The sequence below is a fragment of the Erpetoichthys calabaricus genome, chromosome 10, assembly GCF_900747795.2.
Source record: "Erpetoichthys calabaricus chromosome 10, fErpCal1.3, whole genome shotgun sequence".
Classification (NCBI taxonomy): domain Eukaryota; kingdom Metazoa; phylum Chordata; class Cladistia; order Polypteriformes; family Polypteridae; genus Erpetoichthys; species Erpetoichthys calabaricus.
The window spans coordinates 67721608-67739316 of record NC_041403.2 but is presented as its reverse complement, the minus strand read 5'-3'; the positions used below and the strand labels follow the sequence as shown (position 1 = coordinate 67739316).

General features: G+C 39.7%; 1 protein-coding gene across 1 annotated transcript in view; it reads left to right on the top strand.

The window, feature by feature from the left end:
- niban1a (niban apoptosis regulator 1a) overlaps positions 1-17709 on the top strand; it is a 117524-nt gene that overhangs the window by 64497 nt on the left and 35318 nt on the right. The window contains exons 2-6 of the mRNA XM_028811367.2: positions 7779-7909; positions 8459-8590; positions 10567-10681; positions 12983-13147; positions 16712-16827. Coding sequence (XP_028667200.2) covers positions 7779-7909; positions 8459-8590; positions 10567-10681; positions 12983-13147; positions 16712-16827 — 659 coding nt within the window. The remainder of the gene's footprint in view (positions 1-7778; positions 7910-8458; positions 8591-10566; positions 10682-12982; positions 13148-16711; positions 16828-17709) is intronic.

The following is a 17709-nucleotide window of genomic DNA, read 5'->3' as shown; positions in this document are numbered from 1 at the left end:
CTATCAAGCCGTACTTCTTATCAATTAAACTTTTCCCCACAATCGACGGTGAAAAATATAAGCACACAAAACAGGATGTAAAATTTAACGGATTATATGTATTAAGTGAAATAAGATATGTAAAAAATAGAAACATATATAAATATAAATATCCCTTCACCCCAGCAATAACAAGACACCACCAAATATATATATACACACAACAAAAACCCTCCCTTGTCCCTGTAACAAATAAGCACACAACACGAATAACAATGAATGATAAACTGAAAATGAATGAGAACGTGAGTCCGGTAATAAAGAAACTGTCCTGAAAGCGGATGACTGAATTTGTGAAATTGCGTTGTTTGATTCTCCCCGGAAAAAATAGAACAGCCTCACCGTGAATCCTCGTGTGTGTGGTGGATGATTAAGTCCTACCCCGGGGTCTCTCGTGGTGAGGTCCTTGAAATAAATCCGGCTGATGGAAAAACAAACTGGATGGATATGCGCGATGTGGACAATTACAGGTACAGTTGGTTCGTGGTCGTGAATGAAAAATCTCCTTCTCTCCTCTCTCCTCCTTCTCCTCCTGATGGCTTAAATAGTCCTGTGACGGCTGGGATTGATTGATTGTAAACAGGTGTTTTCCAGGTTTGCGGCTGTGGTCTCCTTTCATCATCCGTCCCCTTTTACGGGGACAGCATTAACTGATGCACAAACAGTAAACGGGACAATGAAACGAGACACACTTAGAACTGACATTTAAACACAATGTGGCCCCGCTACAAGCTGCCTCCCATGCGCACGTGTGTGACAACACACATCCATCCACACTCATTTTTGCTGAACAGAATCCTAACCAGACCAAGAGTAGAGCATGTAAACCCCACACAGAGGGCTTCGGCTGACAAACTGCCAGCTGCTGGAGCCCAAAATTTTTACATTTTGACTAATCGGTCCAGAACACCCACTGAACACCTCAGCCATCGTGTTGTTGGGTGTAGGTGAGACGTTTCCCTTTATTTCCACCTCAGAGGAATGGCTTTTTGGTCACAACCCTTCCACGAACAACAATTCTCATAAGGCTACTTCAAACTGTTGATGGGTCTTCCAGTCCCAGTGGTTTCTGACAGTTCTGTGCTGGTTAGCTGTTTTAGGTATCTTCCAATTTTTAATGGAAGTAATTTTGATGAATTTCTTGTTTGCTGTACTCTGCTTTTCTGGTCCTTAGCCTTGTCCATTTGTTTTTGCTTCTGCAGAAGTGCTTGGCCAGCACATCTGGGAACACCTGTCCACCACAAAATGTCTGCTTGGGAGAGAACTTGATGATGCATGGTGTCCACCTTATGTCTCGTTGCTATTCTCACTTTTGTCTTGGTGTATGATTTGCATGTTAAACTACTACAATCTCACATTTTTAGTCTGGTTGTCCCATGCCCAGTTTTATTTCCTCTTCACTGCTGTTTCTGTTTCATATGATAACTTTGGTTTAATCTACACATGGTGTCATTGATCATTAGCACCTGTTTGTTAGATTTACTTAAACAGGTACTGGGCTATATGCCTACAAAGATCTTAAAATTTTTAACTGGAAAGTGGTCTATCATTGTGCTAGCTTCTTTATTTGAGAACATTAAACTATCTTCTTGTATTGCTCCACTTTTTGGAACTCTAAATACATTTTTTCTGTTGGCACATATATATTTTTTAAGGGATTAAACATGAGAGAGATGATAGAGCTGTGGACCAGCCAGGTACTTCATTTAACAAAATGAAAATCAGCAAAGAAAAGTCCAAAAATATCACAGATTGCTTGCGTTCTTTTGTAGCCTCTCTCATAGGCTGTTAAATTGGTGTCTCTTATGTGGAGCTCCATCCTCCTTTCTTCCAGGTTTGTTCATGAACAGTGACTCCCTGAACCTTTGTATCTTAAATAGCCCTTGGCGTGGAGGCAGCGAGACTTCTGTTACCAAAGCAGAAGTTGGGTCATAGTTAGTCATGGGGCTCATCCTCTGGTCTGCAGGTTAGAGAGAAGAAGGTGTAGGCAATCACATTCCCTCAGGAAGCTGTGCTGGTAGTATTACCTTATCAGACCCCATTGATATCCCTGTACGCAGGGGCAGACTGGCCATTAGGACATTTGGGCAATGCCTGGTGGGCCACTGACTCTGGTTTGGTCATGGGCTGGCCGTTTCATGAAATACATTTTATGTGCTGTTACTGTCTGACATTAAAATTAATTTTCTAAACTACTAAACATTATCTGCCTGATAAAGCGATTTATATAGTCCTATATAATATACCGTAGATAGATAGATAGACCAGGAGAAGGTGGGAGAGGAGTATGCCATCATCTATATGCTACGCCGATCCCTCTCCCACTTGGACAGAAGCAGTGGTGCAGTAAGAATTATGTTTCTGGACTTCTCTAGCTCCTTCAACACCATCCAACCTCTGCTCCTCAGGGACAAGCTGACAGAGATGGGAGTAGATTCATACCTGGTGGCATGGATCATGGACTATCTTACAGACAGACCTCAGTATGTACGTCTCAGGAACTGCAGGTCTGACATTGTGGTCAGTAACGCAGGAACGCCGCAGGGGACTGTACTTTCTCCTGTCCTGTTCAGCCTATATACATCGGACATCCAATACAACTCGGAGTCCTGCCACGTGCAAAAGTTTGCTGACGACACTGCTATCATGGGCTGCATAAGGAGTAGGCAGGAGGAGGAGTATAGAAACCTCATCAAGGACTTTGTTAAATGGTGCGACTCAAACCACCTACACCTGAACACCAGCAAAACCAAGGAGCTGGTGGTGGATTTTAGGAGGACCAGGTCCCTCATGGACCCCGTGATCATCAGAGGTGACTGTGTGCAGATGGTGCAGACCTATAAATACCTGGGAGTGCAGCTAGGTGATAAATTAGACTGGATTGCCAATACTGATGCTCTGTGCAAGAGAAGACAGAGCCGACTATAGATAGATAGATAGATAGATAGATATTTCCTTAGAAGGCTGGCGTCCTTCAACATCTGCAATAAGATGCGGCAGATGTTCTATCAGACGGTTGTGGCGAGCACCCTCTTCTATGCGGTGGTGTGCTGGGGAGGCAGCATAAAGAAGAAAGACGCCTCACGCCTGGACAAACTAGTGAGGAAGGCAGGCTCTATTGTAGGCATGGAGCTGGACAGTTTGACATCTGTGGCAGAGCGACGGGCGCTTAGCAGGCTCCTGTCAATAATGGCGAATCCACTGCATCCACTAAACAGTGTCATCTCCAGACATAGGAGCAGCTTCAGCGACAGACTGCTGTCACTGTCCTGCTCCACTGACAGACTGAGGAGATCGTTCCTCCCCCACACTATGCGACTCTTCAATTCCACCCGGGATTAAACGTTAACATTCAAAGTTATTGTCTGTTTTTACCTGCATTGTTATCACTTTTTAATTTAATATTGTTTTTTATCAGTATGCTGCTGCTGGAGTATGTGAATTTCCGATTGGGATTAATAAAATTATCTATCTATCTATCTATCTATCTGCATGTATTATGTATGAATGTATGTATGTATGTATGTATGTATGTATGTATGTATGTGAAGTTTTCATTATAACCTTGGTTATAATTTATTCCGTTGTAAATGAGCAGTTTGATTATAGAGTTGAAAATAATTGTTTCATACCTGTAATCACTTACTTTGCTTTAGGCCGCCTAACTGCCTATGTGGGTAATTATTTGGCATTGAATTAAGTAAAGTTCTATTAACACCCACTCATGACCTCGTCCTCGTTTGACGTCATATCATTGTTGTTCCATTTTCAGCCATTCATCACGAAGTAAGACAATTACAATGAATAATTGGCCGAGTGGGTCGACCTCGTCACCTCACTCGTTGAAGGATGCCCGGGCCAGTTTTGAGACCCGGTCCGCTCCTGCCTGTGCATGCGAGTGCAACAATAGATATACTGTTGATTGATATGGATATATACAGTATATGGATATAAATAAATATAAATAGATAAACACATAACATATCACAGGCCTCCCTTGAGAATGAAGCTCTAGTAAGGTAAAGGTTGAGGTGTCCAAGTCAGGCAGTGGAGGAATTGAAGCAGGTGCCAAGATCCTGATAAAGGTGTTAGAAGTAAGTATTGAGAAGTCACTTGACTTGTCATTACATCCATAATGGCTAACACAGTACAACACCCTAGTACTACAGAAGTATTTAAAGAGCTTGTAAATGACACTATCATTATCATCAGATAATTAAACTTAAATTTACAGATTTGCAACCTCTGGTATGATTATGGGCAAGCGGATACACAGTACTACACAGTCAAGACAGAGGAGTAGGAGGGTCAAAGTGGTTAAAGAGAAGGAGCTGTGGTCAGGGGTCAGGGCGCAAGCCTTACTTTTTCATCCATTTGACAGACAGCAGCACCTTGTATGGAAGATACCCTGCCTGTGCGTTTAAGTGAAATGAACTCCAAATGAGTTTCAAAGTAAAAACTGAAAGTCTGTAACGCTGGAGTGTGATTTCTCCTTGAACAAACTGGAAAGACAAATGCTTTTCCCATTTAGATGTCTTGCTGTGAACACTCATGCTTTTATCGTGTGGCATTTGCCCCTTTCTTGTTTTTGCTAAACAAATGAGCTAACTCATTAACCATCTGCAAACACGACGACACACCCTGTCCACACCACACAAGTGGTCTGGCTAGCATAAACACCACATAATAATCTATAAAAAAGAAATTCCTTCAGAAGAGTTTTTATTTTTTTCTTTCTGTTGCCCTCAGTCTGGGTACAGTGCCAGTTTGATGAGTGTTAGGAATAGACAGCAAAATCTGCTCTTACCATGTTTATCATGATTTGAAATGGATAGACTCAATTGTGAGCGCTCTACACAACTATCTTGGTTTTCACTTTGCTGTTTGAGATCTTAAAAGCACAAGAAAATTCCACTGTTCAAAAGCACATTTTTAATCTTTTTTCCCCTTTTTTCTAGCCAGTTTGTGCTGGTTTGGCACAGTACAGAGTGCTCGTTTACTCTGGCTTTGCCTGACATTTATGGGTTCACATGCACTTACTAGACTGGGCAGAGCTTGTGTGATCTCGCTGTGAGAGGAATTAAAGGTCATTACAACCTGTTCTTCACAATGAATAAGCTAATAAATGTAACCAATACGCCAATGTACACTTCTTAGGGAGATTTTGTTACCTTGCCTGTCACAAGGTTGAGAGTCAGACTGCTTTCTGAACATCTTATTTAAGATAGTATAGCGAAAGGTTCTAGCAAAGGCTTTCAAGCTGACTTTTTTGTTTCTGTGTTTTTATGTTAAGAACATGTGAAAGGTAACTGAACACAGAAAACAATCATAGCATTGTCAAGCCAGGGTGGCATAGTGCTTTATACTTATGGGTCCATCCTGGGTTAGAATCCCACTCCCTGGTCATTATCCATTGGGAGATCACACATTCTCTCTTGTCTGCTTGAGGCATTTCTTCAGGCGCTATTCTCCCACATCACTAAAGATGTATGTATTAAAGTAATATGCGATTCCAAATTGGCAGCTCTGTGGTTATTCCATGAGCGAGCTCTGTGGTGAAGCTTTTACCCTGTTAAGGGCTACTTTCTGCCTTTAATCCAAGGTTACTGGCCTGAGCTTCACTCTCCTATGACCCTGAATTGGATGAGTAGAAATGAGAATTTTAAATTATGTTAATATTCTCAAAGCTTCTGGAGGGCAGCACCAGGCACAAGACAGGAATCAGCCCCACCATTTAAATAGCCCTCTGGATAATAAACATCTACATAACCTAATCAGTTTCTCGCCTTTTTTACTTGAGTAGTGTTTGCTTGACCACTTTATTCCTTTTGCAGATGGACTTTGATAAAACTTTCCTCTAACTCTGTTAATTTATATTTATGTGTTGCAGTAGAATGTGGCACTATGGTTGGCACTTCTCTACACAGTTACAGGGCCTTGGACTTAATTCTGTCCACAGTCTGTGATAGTAAGCTCTGGATGTGAATCCTCCAAGGATTTCAGATTCCTCTCAAAATCCAAAAATACAGTATATCTTGTGGTAAAAATGAATTAAATTTGTCTTCAGGATTACTCAGTTACACTGGATCAGTTAAATTATTTATAGAGTAGAGCAGAAAATAATGGTATCATGTCACCTCACAATATCGAAACTTATTACTTTCTGATGTCTTCCCAGTGTTTATGCAGTTTAACCTGGAAATTGATTTTTAACTTCAAGGTCGAAACAATTCTCAGTAAGTCAGTGGGTAATCTAATTTTTCTGTGTGTGCTCTACCATGGACTGACTTCCCATACTGGGTTGCTTCCTGCCAGGATAGACTCTGGCTACTTATGAGCTTACGTTGGATTAAGGGGATTTAGAAATGCATATCCATATGTGCATCGTATTTGCCTGTGCTCTGGCTCACTCTACTGTGGCCGGTATCTTTTGTGAACTACCGGGCCCCGAGTCTTACAGGCTTCCTTGGCTCTGGACGTTATTCTGATCATGGACCCAGTATTGTACCCCATTTGAACTCTGTAAAGTCATTCCCTGTTAGAACAAGCAGGTGATGGACAGACTGGTGTTCTCTCTGTGTGATTTCTGCCTGGTCCAATTTAGAGATACTTAAGCAACTATAATCTCTTAATCGACTAAGCAAGATCAGAAGATGGAAGGATACATATGTGGATATTTAATCATTTAAAATTTCTTTGACATTTTTCAATTAAGTTATAATGACCCTCAGACTGTAAATAAATACACCATGTACTGTGATGACCTGATATTGGAGACTCTGTAAGAGAAGAATAACCATTATCACCGTAATGCTTAATGACCCAAAACTGAAGAAGATAACTGATTAATTCAGATTATTACTAATATTTTCTGTACATTGTTAGACAGATGGCAAGGGATCATTTTTTTCATAAACACACTATATAAAGCAACACCAGAAAAGAGACTGAGCAAAGCAACCCATCCACCCTTTTTTGAACACTCATAATGCAGTTCAGTGTTGGCTGTGAAGCCCACCCTTATTAAGCCATAACAGACTGTATCTTTTTAGTTGACATTAGCTTGTGACACGGTGAGGAGATGATGCTCACTCATTTAGGAAGTCCTTTGATTAGCCCACAGGTTTTTTTTCTCCTGTACTTTCCATTTTGTCCTTCCCACATCACAACCCACCTCTAATCTCTTGGCGACAGAGAACCTTTATGCCATTTTTGCTAAAATCAGTTGTTCCTGTTCATAGTTTGGAAATCCTGAGGCAATCTTTATGTCACTCATTGTCACATTGCTGAAAGCCAGAAGCTACCGTAAATCTATAACCTTAACATAATATATGAAACCAAATTCAGGATTGAAGGGGGCTGAGCCTATCTAGGTAGCACCAGGCCCAAGAAAGGAATTAGCCCTGGTTAGTCCATTATGTGTCAAAAGTAAAATTATAATAGAATAAAAAACAGAACAAAACTCATCAAATTATTTAAAAGTATACTTTATACTTTATTTAAAAATATACTTTATGTTTTATACTTGTATAAGTGCTAAGGTCTCTCAAGATATTGACTACAAACATAGACACATAATGCAACTCAAAGGGAATGCGAGTCTCATGTAGTCAAAGTCAGACAATTTTGAATCCGTGTGACACCGGGACTAATTAAGATCAAAAGCAACATTTGTCTCAGACAGAGTAATGGTTTCAGCAAGTCGTTTAACATGTCTGTTTCTTTTTCTTTCAAATCAGGCCGATCTGAAGCAGAGCTGAAGAATTTCACACCTCACTACAAGTATCAGTTTATGGTTGCCTATTTCAAGCAGCTTCAAGATGAGGTAGAGCAGCACAAGGCGGTGCCATCTCAGCTGCTCAAGCAAAGGGTAAGACGAGATTGTTAGGACAAAACATATCCCTGTGCCTTGGCAAACGATTTACAGTATTTTTAAATGAGTCTAAATTTTTGCACTGACTGGGTTATCTTGCTTCTTCAGCTTGTATTTACCATCTTTGCATGTAAACCGTAAAGTAAAACAGAAACTCATACAGCAGTGTCTGTGATTTATTGGTCTAATCCAGTGGGCCTGGGCTCTAAGTGGTAGAATTGTAGTGCTGGCCTGAACAAAAAGCTTTATCTACAAGTGTCTATGGAGACTGAAGTACTATCTTATAATAAAGCACTAAATGGCAAAGATAGCTTTGAAGAGAGAGCTGGAATATATAAAACAGCATTAATACACAAGTCAGAGGAACATAAATAAATAAATTTGCTTGAAGACCTTGAGGTGACTTATAACCAATCACTTTAGGTGAAATCACAAAACATTGAGGTATTTTAGGCATGACCTACTAATGGCCTAGTCGATATTTTACATTATGTGTAGCAATGTAAATGTCTAGATTTGTTAGTGGGCTGTCATTTCCTTTTACAGGAATCAACCAACCCCGAGCAAGTCATTCATGAGCAGGTGGTATTGCACTATGTCGAGGATATGAGGAAGTGGAAAGAACGGTACATGGTGGTGAGAGCCAACTACAGCATGGAGTGCCACGAGAGTCGAGAGGTCAGTGAGCAAACCGAGTTTGTGTGGTGATCCGGATTATAATTACACACTTAAGCAAATGATAAGAATTCACAAAAAATGTTGTGATGTCACATACTGACTAAAGGCTAAGAAGGTTTTAGACTTGAACCCAAAGGTTCTGAGCTCAATCTCCATCTCTGACTCATTTTGGTGTCTCTCAGCATATTACTTAACTTGTTCATGTTGCAGTTTTAAAAGGAAATCCTTCAGGGATTAGCAAAGTATATCAAATCAAAATCAAAAATCAATTGGTAGAAATGAAGCACAGCATAAGAAGCAGGTAGCGTGTCCATTTTAGGATATCCTTCTTCCTCCCTCCTACCTCCGCCAAGAAAGTATCCATCCTAAAAGAAGACTACCTCAATACCTGAAGCAAAACTTCCATCCTCCCTCCTGCCTCTTTCAGAGTGGCATCTGGCCTCTCTTAAAATACCATCCTCCTTCCTGCCTCTGACCTCAGGCACAAAAGCGAGAAAAATGTCATTAGTACATGTGTGGGAATACATTTCAGATAGTAAATCACGTCCATCCTCTTTAAACTCTTTTCTTTGAAACTCCCTCATGATGCAACTCTATTATGACCTTATAGCATTTTGCTTAGATAATGGTTTTTGTAATATGCATTTTTATAATCTGCTTTTTGCACATCATAAATTATTTAAGGTGTAAAACTGTGATGTTTACTTTTTTGACATTTAAACTATTGCTCATTTTGCTTTTTCTATAATTTAAAATTGAAGTAGTATGTTGCGCATTTTAAGGTAATGACACATTTTTCCACTATTTAAATAATGTAGAAAAACTGTTTCCATATTTCAGTAAAGAAAGTGTATCAAATGTAACTTTTAAAATATAGCTAAGCAAATGTATACTGTAAGCAGATATGTCCTTTATAATAAATATGAAATGTATTTCTGTATATTTATTTAATACCACAATATGGTAATAGCTTGATGGGTTAGTCATCACAGGTTTCAGTGATTAAATCTTACAATGTCTGTTGTGTTGCTTCTACATTTTTTATATGGCTATGCATTCAGTCTTCCACAAGTTGGATTCCATGCTGTAACATCTCAGGGGAGTGATTGTGTAACTCGGTAGGCATGGTCACTTGAATGTGACATCATAGTGACCATTTCCACTTCAGGGATATTTCTTCCCTTTTTGCGGGCCACCCCCACCCCCCCTTCTCTGTGTGGTTTGGGTTTCCTGCTGGCTGCACTTAAAATCTCTCAGCCTTCTGCATAAAAAGACAACTGAAGGCATGCTGTTAACATCAGCTCTTTTATCTTTTTAGGAGTGGTCAAATGCTGCCTTTTTGCCAATTTACTTTAAAGCTAATCTTTACAGCTATTATGATTTTAGCACATTGATTTGTTTTCTTTTGTTTAAGTTTCCCCTTTCCATTTATTCATCTTTTTAGTGTTTTCACTTTATATGGCTCTTTAGGAACTAGTTAATTTCAGGCAAGTTATCACATCTGTCCATGTAGTGTTATGTGAATGAAGGAAGCATTGTGGGTTTGACCTTAACTTCTTTGTAAATTATCTCATTTATCTGGCTACCTATAGGGTCTATCAGTGGAGTTAACGGTCATGGTTTTGCCAATGTTCTGTTCATGGTTTTTGTTTCCTTTATTTTAGCATTTATTATATTTCTTTTATTGGCAAGTTATTTCTCAACATAAATGTTTTAGTTAATGAAAAAGAAAATATAGAACTTTAAATGTTTTAAAATAATTTTGTAATTGTTAAAAATGTTAATTCCTTTTTACATTTTATTAGTCTAGATTAAATGTCATGAAGGTGGAGTCTCCTGAATCTGCAGCTGCTCAGCTTTCTCAAAGACTATTCTTAAGCATTATATGCAGAGAGCTGTACATATAAAAGTCTGAATAAATTTGAAAGAACATCTTAATTTTATAATTCTATCATTTCTTCCTGTAACCCAACCAGACATTTCTGAATGGAGCAAGTGCTAAAAGTCAAGTGCTGCCTACGGGAGGTGCTGTGCTCACTTGTGAGAAGGCCTACGCTGCTCTCGCAGACAAGTTTTTCCCCGATCCATCTGGTGAGTTCTGAGCAGCACTTTTTTTAATTCCATAGGTGTTCCTTGAAAGTGTGTATTGTAGTCTAATGTATATAAGTCATTGAAAGAGACTCTAGGGGCTACCCTGGCAGAATCAATGCCAGTTCATGATCCATGATCATGTTACGTAATCTCCTTATGTGATTTTTTTAAAAGAAGAAGCCTAACTCTCAAAATAACTTTTCAGTAAAAAGGTAGCATAATGCTTGAATAAACTCCTATCTAGTTTCTTACCCATGAGTAATGCTGCCTAGGAACAAATCATCCTTATCCCAATTCTATCAATTGTTCATGAAAGGGAAGCAGACACTCATGCATTTTATTCATTGCCTCTAGATTGGCTTTTTGAGAGTGTTTGCCCTGTGATGGACCAGACCTCAGTTCAGAATTGACTACCAGGATAGACTCTAGTCTCTGTACAAATACACTGGATATAAGCAGCTGCAAGACAAGGACATAGTACATGGACCACATAGAATAGTAATGTATTTCATTTGAACATTTTGCTTCTGATCAGCACATAAAGCTCAGTAATGCAAATGTATAAATTAATGATAAAAGCTAAATGATGGCTTAAAGAATTCTATTCATGAATCCTTTGTTATGACACACAGCCAGTTTTTCTTAAGTAGTCTCAGAATTATTGATTCCATTCAATAAGACATTGTACTACGACCATGATTATAAGGTACATATCACAAGCCTACCGGAAGTGGGGACTTCTCCCAAGTCTCAGGTATTTTGCAGATGTTGGCAGATTTTCCTTGAGAATGTCTCTTTGTCTATCTCTGGTGGGACTGTTTTTTTCCGTCAGTTTTCAAAAATGTTCCAGGCCTTGATGCCACGGTGGGGATAATAACCACACATAATAACTACCAATGAGGAAAACAATTCTTTGGACCTCATCATAATTCCAGAAATGTACCAATTCTCTGAAATAACAGGCATGTTTAACCTTAACTCACATGGAATTCAGCATAATCACGGGCGTGGTAGAATGTCTTAAAACCATGAAGTCATTCACTCTCAAAACACTTAAAAATAGAAGACTGAGATTAATGTTGTTGCCCATTGGTAGTCGCCATCCAAAATTTGAAGAGAGGAGCAATTTTGCCAAGAGGAATGAGCAGGAAATTGAAAAATCCACATGTGTAAAGCTGGTAGAGAATCATCCTGGAAGGGTCATGTCTTATATAGTATATATATAAAGTGAAGTTGTGCCCTTCCAAGAGTTTTTTGCGTTGATCAATGTCAAAGCATCGCAATTAATTAGTTGGAGGTTCTTTATTATGATCCAGGAAAAGGGTAAAAGTGGGATGGATACATTTTTAAAGGTTCGCAGACCTGTCATTCACACCAGCTGACCTGTGTAATGTGAATAAGGAAGCAGTTGGCTTGCTTCTTCATGACTCTGTCTCTCTTCTCATCCTCTTCTTTGCCTTAAGCAGGGTCAGCTGGAATTCTTCTTGTCCAAGTGTTTTGTCCCTCCTGCTGGGATGGGATGCTAATCAGAATTCTCTCTTTTTATATAATACAGCAGTGACTTCTGATGAACAGGTGAATTTCAGTGGTGTCCAGTAGAAACAGATGATGTGTTCAAAAAGTAACCCTAACTCCACAAACAGATCAGGTTCAGTGATGGAAAATACACTATGGAATGATCTTTCTTCTTTCAATACAAATTTAGAGTCACACTGGCAACAAAATAAAGACAACAAAATAGAATGACAACACAAACAATAATTTTATGCTTGGCTTGTATTAAAGAATCATTCAATATACAATACATGTTAGAATTGGCCTGGAAAAACTCATTAGAATTCGAATGAGATGAATGGTGCAGTTAGTTAAGGTGCTATCAGTGGTCCAGGCTCCTGTCTTCTCTAATTGCTTTTTGAATGTGTGGAAGTTTGGAGGTTGGAATGTTACAGAGGATCACAATTAACAAGTTACCGGGATTGAGAATATCAGTGGTTGTGGGTTCTTCAAGTGGTAATGCTTTTTATAAATTTAACGTAACATTATTTTGGTAACAAACCCGATCAGAATTTACAGTAACTAACATCTTTACCTCCTTTTGCTGGAAATCTCTGCTAACAAAAGACTTTCTCCTTGTTTCCCTTGGAAGAGCCTAAGAAATACTTTCTTAGAGATCCATACAGTATAATCATGAAAACAAAAGAAAGAATGTATAATAAAAAGGATTAAACTTCACCACTGCTTACACGTGAAGCCCTTGTATAAAGCACCATAACGTGTTTCTAATTTATTTTTTTTAACCAGGGGTCAGTGATGAGGCATCTCCTCCAATGGTGGCCATGCCAGATCAGTTTCCAGTCTACCTGTGGCAGCCTTACCGAAGACACAGTTTCTTTTGCTTCCAAGATGAACAGTCCCAGAAGCGTTTTACCACAATCCTAAAAGACTGCATTCGACACCAAAATTACGGTACTGCCATGCATCAACATACCTGCTGGTTAATGTAAAGACTTGTCTGCTTCCTTGTGTGGTGTGATACTGACAAGCATGCAGTGTATTCTGAATGGGACACATACAGTAGAGGGTCATGTCACCTCTCATATCTTGCTTACCTGAGTATGGCATAAGCTTTAATCAGATGGATTTGGTTAGTGTTGCTTATAAAACTCTGAGGACCCGTGTTGGAGTCCCAGACAGATGAATCTCTGTGCAGGTTTTGCCCATTCTCCCTGTGTCTGTGTGGGATTTCCTCTTACATCCCAAAAATATTTAGGTTTGGGTAACTGGGACAGTAAACGGAGCTGTTGTGACTACATGTGGGTATGTGTGCCCAGTGATGGACAGATGTCTAGGCCAAGGGTGCCTCCTTCAGGACCCTATAATGGAAAAGGCATTTTCCAAAAATGGGCGGATGGATGAATTGAAAGTAGGTGTGCCTGCATTGTGTCTGTGGTTTATTATTTCACCCATTGGCACAGAGGCCCATTTTCTGTTGATGCTGATTTTCAAGTGGACAGTTTTCTCTGCATCTTGTGTCACTGGTCTGGCTGGACAGCATCCATGATTTACAGTCTTCCACCAGCAATCAGATTTCTGTATCTGTTTGGTGTAAAGCATATGATGAAAGAACCAAGTATACACCACACCGATAGCAATTGTGCCACTATCTGAACCCAGTTTCAGGAATTGTGAGGCTGCGTTACTAATCACTGCGCCATGGAATCCTCATTTAGTTCAGTAACACTAGTGTATTTGCTGTTGAGGGGTGCAAAAGAAATGTTAAGTCATGTTGTGCAGGATAACCTATAATTACGTTTTTAGAAAATGACTGAGATGTCAACCCTCTACTTCATAAGACTTTGCGCATTGATATAAATCTATATTTAAATATAACATGAATATGAGATCTGCATCCTGTGTGGAAATGACTACACTATCTTCACATTTGTTTGTGGTTAACAGCCCTATATTCATTATATGAATAAAACAACAAGCTTCTTCTTTACTGTGAAATCTGTCACATGTTGTGAGACTTCTGAAATACGAAGCCTGCAATGGCCGTGTTCAGGACCAGTTCCTGCCTTGTGCACCGGATGTGCAGTGTGTCCATTGAATTTTATTAAGCAGCTTTGAAGATGTTAGGTTTGGAACCTGATGAATAAGTCTGATTTTACAAATGGATGCAAATGATGCCAAGTCTGTAGATTTGGCGAGTCAATCATCTCGCACTTTTAGAAAAAGCCAGCAATATGAGTGGATGAAGCAGCTTTTGGTTTTGTTGCTTGTGGCTGAAGAGCTGGCCACTGAGGCCACAAATGGTCTGAACAGGCATTTCCTTCCCTGTATTGTAACCCGCCACCTGCACTTGAGTGTTTACAGCTTGCTCTCCAGCAAAAAAAACAAAAACGTTCATGCTGAAATTATGCAGCGTTCCATCCGTTAAGGGCAAGGTGTTGGCTCAGTGCTTAGCAGCGTCGCCTCACAATTGCAGTGATCTGGATTCAAATCCAAACCTGGTTGCTGTTTGTGTGGAATTATCTTCAGTGTCTGTTCTGCTTCCCAAATATGTGTACATCAGGCCATCTGCTAACACTAAGCTGACCCACTAAGACTGAATGTGCTTCAGGGTGGACTTGTGTCCCATCTAGGCTTGGTTTCTGCTTTCCTCAGTATGTTGCCAGGATAAATGAGGGCTTCCCCCTAGGAACCCATCAATCAAATACTTAAAATGAATGGATTAATAGATGCATGATTTACACTTGAAGGTGATCATGACTAGGAATATTTCCAAAATAGATCCTCTTGAATTGAAGGTTGCAGAGTGGATTTTGGTTCCATAATTCAGTGCCTACTATAAATTAGGAAAATACATATTACCACATTAAAAGAAGTTCCTACTGGCTTGTGCACACCTTTTCTTTCTTTCCCCTCTGCGTGTCTGATGTTATCAGCCCCCCCACACATCTGACAATCTTGACTCCCATAAATTGTTTCCTACCAAATAAACTAATAATGGGATGCACTGGTCACATCATGTTCTTGCCTATTGAATCACATCACAGGCTTGGACCTGGTGTGGCAGGTCGCATGCAGAGCGAGTGTCAAATGGCACTTTAAAGGTATTTTAATTTGTGTGTATATACAGTACCATATATATAATTCACCACTGGTTAGGGATAAAGCAGCATGAAAGTGCTAGCCATCCTTTTTTCCATCCTACTTCTTTCAATTCATTTTCACAGAGGGCTGAAGCCTTTTCTGGCAGCATTGGGTGCAAGGAACCAACCCTGGATGGGATGATCATGACAATGAACATGCCATAATGTTCTTAAAACTAATACTTACAGTACAGCACTGGGCAAAAATCAGTTACATCCGCACTCACAGTCACACAAGACCTGTTTGGAATCACTACTTGTCCTATTATTTCTTTGAGGGATGTGAAAGAAAACCGGAGTAAGAAAGGGGAAGCCCACTTAGACACAAGCAGAATGTGTAAATTCCAAATGGACAATGACCAGGAGCTGGATTCAAACTCACTGCACCACCATACTGCCTCATGATGATAACACTACTCTTCTGTGCTGTAAACTTCCACCCATCCATTTTCTGAGCTCGCCTTTTCATTTACAGGGTAGCCACCTGGAGCCATTCCCTGCAGACTGGGTGAAAGTCAGGAGCAAGCCCTGCATGCACACACCTACATGAATTTATGTCAAAAACAAGCTGGGTACTTGCTTTTAGATGACCATTTTGCCACTATGCTCTCCTAATCCCACGTGATCCTCCTCGTCTAAGAGTCCATGTGATAATAGTTGGCAATTTATAGCATCTGTTGAGAAAAAGTGGTCTCTTACTGTGACCAAGAAATTGAAAAAAGTAACCCATTGTATGTATAATCTATTCAGAGTCAGCCATGGGTCAAAGCTAAAAAACCAGAAGACCAATGACGCTGTAATGATTTCTAAATAGCTGGCACTGTGGTAAGTCAGGTCGTGCTTTCAGCTCCATTCCCTGCTGGCTGCCTATGATGTGCTGCTTGCATGTTCTACCCGTGTCCTCCAAAGACACACACTACTGTTGTTGGTTTGATGGGAGTGAATGTTCCTAGCTTTGTGATTTGGCTCTTCTGTCCATTTCATGTCATGATAAATTCTGCTCCCTGCAATCTCCACCACAATAAAGCAGGCGTAGGGAGACCATGGGCTATGGATTCCCTATATTTCCAGAAGAAGATAGTCTTGAACCTTAAAATGGTGGTTTTCAGGTTTTCTTGGGTGTTAAATGGATGATAATAGTGGTCACCATGACCCTGATTTAGACTAAGCATAGCCAAGAAATCGAAAGGTGAATGAATCATTCAGGAAGTGTAAAATTGACAGAAATAGCTGTGTTACATAACAATCATGTTATTTGCAGCACGTTAACAGAGGCAAAGTTGAGCTTCAAGCCCATTGCAGTTTCACTACTTGAAAGATGGTAGAACCTTTTCATTTCAAACGGGCCCTTTCCATTTTTTTATTTTTTGTGCAGATTTCCAGAAACAAAAGACTTTTGAAGTTGTGGCTTTCTTGGATTCGGTGAGGTTTTACAGACAAGAGAAAGGCCATTATGGATCCTGGGAAATGCTGGTGGGCACAGATGTTCAGGTATCGTATGGATGCTGGATTTATTTCTGTTGTTGTTGTTGTTTTCTCATCTCATGTAAAGTCTTGGTGTGCTGGAACCTGGCTGCTGCTGGCACCAGTGGTCTACCTTGGAGTCATCTTGGAGTCATGAACCTCAAGTCACTACAATTGTGACCCCCTAGGCTGACCACAACATCGTTAATGAAATGCTTTATTTCTGGTCATTCATCTCTTTAGATTATTTAAATCACAGAAAGCTTACAGTTATTTCTTCTTCTGTCTTTTTGGAATATTTATTATGGTTTATTCTTAAATTAATAATCAGATTTCACAGATCAAATAAAAACAAGCAGCATTAGAGCATACATGCTGTCTACCATGCAGTCCGCTGCAGACTGTTTGCACACAGGAAAACCTCGCATCCCTGTTTGATTTAAGGCATGCAAATGAAGTTTACTGCTATGGTAACAAGCAATAGATAGGAGGATGGCAACAGCTCTGCGGTTTGTCTGAGGTTGACGTATTTGATATTTTAAGAGGGGCCGTATTTGTAAATGTCATGACAATGACTCTGTTAACGGAAGCCTTTTTGCTGCAGTGGAGTGTGAGACTTGCTTTTAATGTAGGAGTTTTAAATAAAAATTTTCAAAGCATAAAACCTTGTCAGTTTTACTAGTCTTCATTCTTTTGTTCATGCTGCAGATTGCAAATGTGTGCCGTGTGTCCTAAAATTTGATGAATTTATGAATAATTCATCAATACATTAATGAATGAACTGACATCAGTCCAGTCGACAAATTATATAATCATTTTATTACCGTACTGTGCCCATTGATGCTGGGACAGTCTTTAGCTCTCAGCCACCTTTTATTACGTTCAGTGGCTTCCAAAATGGATCACCTT